The sequence below is a fragment of the Mus pahari genome, chromosome 3, assembly GCF_900095145.1.
Source record: "Mus pahari chromosome 3, PAHARI_EIJ_v1.1, whole genome shotgun sequence".
Lineage (NCBI taxonomy): Eukaryota > Metazoa > Chordata > Mammalia > Rodentia > Muridae > Mus > Mus pahari.
In genome coordinates, this window is record NC_034592.1 from 162,347,645 (window position 1) to 162,352,443 (window position 4,799).

At 48.6% G+C, this 4,799-nt stretch overlaps 1 protein-coding gene across 6 annotated transcripts in view; it reads left to right on the forward strand.

Moving 5' to 3' along the window:
• Nucleotides 1–1,788: 1,788 nt before the first annotated feature.
• Mtg2 (mitochondrial ribosome associated GTPase 2) overlaps nt 1,789–4,799 on the forward strand; it is a 13,636-nt gene continuing 10,625 nt past the window's right edge. For 2 of the 6 annotated variants that reach the window (XM_021195044.1, XM_021195046.1), the window contains exons 1-2: nt 1,789–1,881; nt 3,127–3,220. Coding sequence is in view for 2 of the 6 variants with exons in the window: in XM_029535961.1 (XP_029391821.1) it covers nt 2,922–3,220 (299 nt within the window). In the remaining 4 variants the exon portion in view is untranslated. The other 4 variants (XM_029535961.1, XM_029535962.1, XM_029535963.1 and 1 more) reach the window with 3 other exon arrangements.

Genomic DNA, 4,799 nt, shown 5'->3' on the forward strand with positions numbered 1-4,799 from the left:
CCTCATTTCTGTTTATTGAACATGTTACGTCTTGTTATTTGTGAACGAAGTACAGTTTTTAAACACCCTATCATTTCCACCCTTTTTTGGTTTGGTTGGTTAGACGGAGGCTCACTGTACAAAACCTATGTGGCCCGGAACTCTCAGACATCCCCGGCACCTGGCTTTTTCCTGGTTTTGTGAGACAGGATCACTGTGTGTCTCAGGCTGGGCAAGAATTCACGGCGATCCTTCTGCTCAGCTTCCTCAGTGCCCAGACTGTGGACTTTGGCTTTGGAGCCATAGGGACCGCGGGACTCGGGTGTGGTGCCTCCCCTTCCGGTTTGCTGCTGCACTGCGCATGCGCGGCCAGAGCCCCACCCCGGAAGCATTGGGGCGAGCGGAGGAGGGAGCTGCTGGGAGCCGGTGGGTGCGGGCGGCGCTGCACGGGTGTGAGTTCTCCGGCGGCAGGTGGCGGGCGGGGTGACTAGGCGGGATCTCTGTGTGCGCCGTGGCTCTAATGAGGAGAGCCCGTCCGGCCTGATCGCCGGAAAGTTGGTTTCTGAAAGACTCGTTCTTGCCTTAGCTTGAGCGTGGTGGCGCATGCCTGTAAGCTCAGCTTCCCAGCTGAGACAGGTGGATTTCTAGGAGTTCGAGGCCCGCCTAGGCCACATAGTGAGACATGAACAGAAAACAATGCAGAAACGTCCCCTTGCCCAGCTCTTCTGGAAGGCCTTTATGGATGCGCTACTAGGGTAGAGGCTTGCCTGTTAAGATGCAGGCGCCTCAGTGTGTCGCCTAACTAGGGGCAGAGTCCTCCTGAGTCCCCGCCTCCGCGGCTTTGTAGAGGCATTCTTTTAAAGATGAGGTAAAGAAGCATTCTGCACACTAAGGATCGGTAGAGATGCGCCTGGGGTGAGAGCAAATGGCCTTGTTCCTACTCAGGAACCTAAAGGACCAGGCATGGAACAGTTTCGGAGCTGTCGGGAGGTTTCCCTGCCTGCGTGTGAACCAGTCTGGGGACCTTGAGAGCTGGGTCAGGGATGGGGGGGGGTGGCAGCTGTCCCTCCAGTCTGTCTTGTCTGTCCCACAAAGCCCCATAGGGCAGGCACCCAGACAGCAGCGTTGTTGAACGCGTGCTTTATTTTGTTTTTGAGACAGGCTCTCCCTTGCTGGCCTGGAACCCAGATGCCTGTCTGGCTTCCGGAGTGCATCTGCCACCGCACACAGCAGGAACACTTCCTCCCACCCCCGTGAATGACATATAATTAAGTAAAAACCATGTAATGTGAGTTGTCAGGTGACAAAATGATACTCCAGTTTCTAAATGTTTTCCACATGAAGAACGAAGTAAATCACAAACATATGTAATGAAGTGTAAAAGTATGTAGCAGAAACAGTAATACCCCCGTGGGATTTAATATCCTGTAGCAAAATGAAAACTTAGGATGCTTAGAATTAAGTTAGTTAACTGTGAATACTATGAACCAATTGTGCTTAGCCTATAAAAGAATAACACTGAAGAAATGAAAACATTCCTCAAGAATGCTTTTTTCCCCTTTCTCTCTCTCTCTCTCTCTCTCTCTCTCTCTCTCTCTCTCTCTTTTAAGATTTATTTATTTATTATATGTAAGTACACTGTAGCTGTCTTCAGACACTCCAGAAGAAGGCATCAGATCTTGTTACAGATGGTTGTGAGCCACCATGTGGTTGCTGGGATTTGAACTCCAGACCTTCGGAAGAGAAGTCAGGTGCTCTTACCCACTGAGCCATCTCACCAGCCCCCTTTCTCTTTTTTTTTAAAGACAGGTTCGCATGTATCTGGTTCTCTGGCTGGCCTTGAACTTGCTATGTAGTAGAGGATGACCTTGAACTTCTGACCTTCCTACCTCCACCTCCTGAGTAAGTGGTGACATGCCTGGTTTATGTGATTCCAGGGGTCAGCCCCAGGGCTTTGTGCATGCTAGGTAGGTAGGCATTCTACTAACTGAGGTACACCTCTCTCCCACAATCCTTTTTTCTTTCTCATTGAAGACATCTTGACACATGTCTCTGGTGCCAGTCAGTTCACAGTGAAACCAGTGCAGAAGGTTCCTGGACATACCTCTTGTGGACAGTAGTTGGGAGCTTAGCATCCTGTATAGCATCAGTGACCCTCTCACACTGTAGCACTGTGAAATTCCCCATGCATGAAAGCCTTGCTGTACATACAGCCTTAAAGCATCTTGGCTCTCAGGCTCCAGGCCCTGACTTTCCTCACTGGCCCAGCAGAGGCACTGTTAGACAAAAGTGAGCAGTCTCTCCTAGGCTCCCTCTGCAGTGTGCTGTGGGTAGACCCTGCCCACTGCTCCACCCTGCTGTGGGTAGACCCTGCCCACTAGTATCCTGATCTGTATTTCCTGGTTTAGCCCTGTGTGGCCTATAGCAATGAAGAACTAGGTAGGCTTTATTTACTCTTGTGAGTGTGCATGTCCATGCATGTGAGTGTGCAGATGCATGCACGTGCACATGTGCGGGTAAGAGGACATTAGGTATCCTCTAGCAGTCTCCCATTCCCTTGAGGCCAGGTTTCTCCCTTAGTCTGGATCTTGCCATCTCGGCCTCCATGTAGTAGGCACGGGTTGCGAGCCACACAGCAAGCCTTCTTGCCCACCGAGTCATCTCCCCGGCTGGATTTTAATTCATCTTAACTTTATCAGTCCCAGGTGGCTGTAGACACTAGATGGGACAGTGCACAGATAGCGCTAGGAAAGCAGTGAGAGAGAAAACAGCGAAGAGAAAGAGGTTTCGTTCGTTCCCTGGCAGGGAGCCGCCCATCTCAAAGAGTGGACACACGAACTGAAAGTGGGGTAAGGAGTGGACTGTGGCAGCATACACCTTTGGTCTCTACACTTAGAGGCGGAAGCAAACAGTTTCTATGAATCCAAGCCTGCCAAGGCTATATGGTGAGACCTTGTCCTAAAACCAACCCCCACACCAAAAGAAAAAAACAAACAAAACAACCACAGGAAGCACAGAAAGAAGGAAACAGCCAAAACAGGCCCGATTCTGTGTCACGACTCCAGGTGGCTTTGCAGCTGTTCCTAACATTTCCGTTTGGCTCCACCAGTGCCAAACCAGCTGATGGTGACAGCCTGTGCCTTACAGGTCTAGCTGCCAGTGTGCCAGCAGGTACCCAGAGCAGAGCCACCCACCGTGTTCCTACAACACTCTTCTCTTCATGCAGTAGTTCAAGTCCTTGGTGAGTTCTGTTCCTGTTCTTTGCTTCAGCATCTTCCATTGTCAAACGGTAATAATGAAAGGGTTTGCTTTGTGGAACATTTGTATAGACAGAACGGGTTCACCCCTGGAACCCCCTTTGGCAGAGACAGAATTCTGCAAGTGGCACACTAGGGCTGGATCATTTGCTACTGGTTGCTTGGTTGGCTTGACTGGTTGGTTGGGTTTTTTGTTGTTGTTGTTAGGTTTACTTATTTCATATATGTGAGTACACTGTCGTTGTCTTCAGAAACACCAGAAGAGGGCATCAGATCCCATTACAGGTTGTGAGCCACCATATGGTTGCTGGGAATGAACTCAGGACCTCTGAAAGAGCACTCAGTGCTCTTAACCACTCAGCTGTCTGTCCAGCCCCAGTTGATTGGTTTTTTGTTTTTTTGTTTTTTTTGAGGCAGGGTCTCACATGACTTAGGCTGGCCTCACACAGTGTAGCTGAGGCTAGTCTTGAACCTGCTGGGGTTAAATGTGCAGGCCAGCAGCCCCAGCTGCCTCCTGTGTTTAGATAAATTCTCCCTGTGTAGCTGAGAGTCTGGAAATCATAACAGCTTAGACTGACCTCAGAGTCAAGGGGATCCTGCTCCCCTGAGCTCCACTGTAAGGGTTGCAGACATGAGCTTCTATATCTGATGCAATGTTCATTATCAATTTATTACAGAGTGGCCCAGAGAGGTGACTTGGTGGTTAGAAACACTTGTTACTCTTACAGAGGACCCAGATTCAATTCCCCAAACACAACAGAGGTTCTTGGCAATCCATAACTCCAGTGCCAGGGAATCTGATGCCCTCTTCTGACCTCCATGGGCACTGGGTGTTCATGTGGTGTACATCATACATACATGTGGGCAAAACACTCATAAAATAAACGAGAAACAGTGTATTTTTAATTTACGTTCAAGTGCTTTTCATATGTGGCTCTGGATAAAGAAGATTATATGTTCTTTTTCTTTTGTTTGTTGTTGCTGCCATTGTTGTTTTGTTTTGTTTTTTGAGACAGAATTTCTCTGTGTAACCCAGGGCAGTCGTGGAACTTGCTCTGTAGACCAGTCTGGCCTCAAACTTAGAGAGATTCATCTGCCTCTGCCTCCTCAGCTCTGAGACTGAAGGTGTGCACCACTGTACCTGGCAAAAGGGTTGCTTTCTTAACTTTAATTTCTGATTGATTGCTGCTGGTATATATGTGGTGGTTTGGATGTGCTTGGCCCAGGAAGTGGCACTATTAGGAGGTGTGGCCTTGTTGAAGGAAATGTGTCACTGTGGGGATAGGACTTCAGATCAAGGTATAGAATTCAGCTCCTCCTGCACCATGCCTGCCAGGAAGCTGCCATTCTCCCACCTTGATGATAACGGACTGAGCCTCTGAACCTGTAAGCCAGCCCCAGTTAAATGTTGTCCTTATAAGAGTTGCCTTGGTCATGGTGTCTGTTCACAGCAATATAAATGCTAAGACAATATAATAATGTGTGATTATGTAAACAATTTTCTTGGGGTTTTCTATGCATTCAGTATTCTCTCACCTTCTCCTCTTTCTTTTTTTTTTTTTT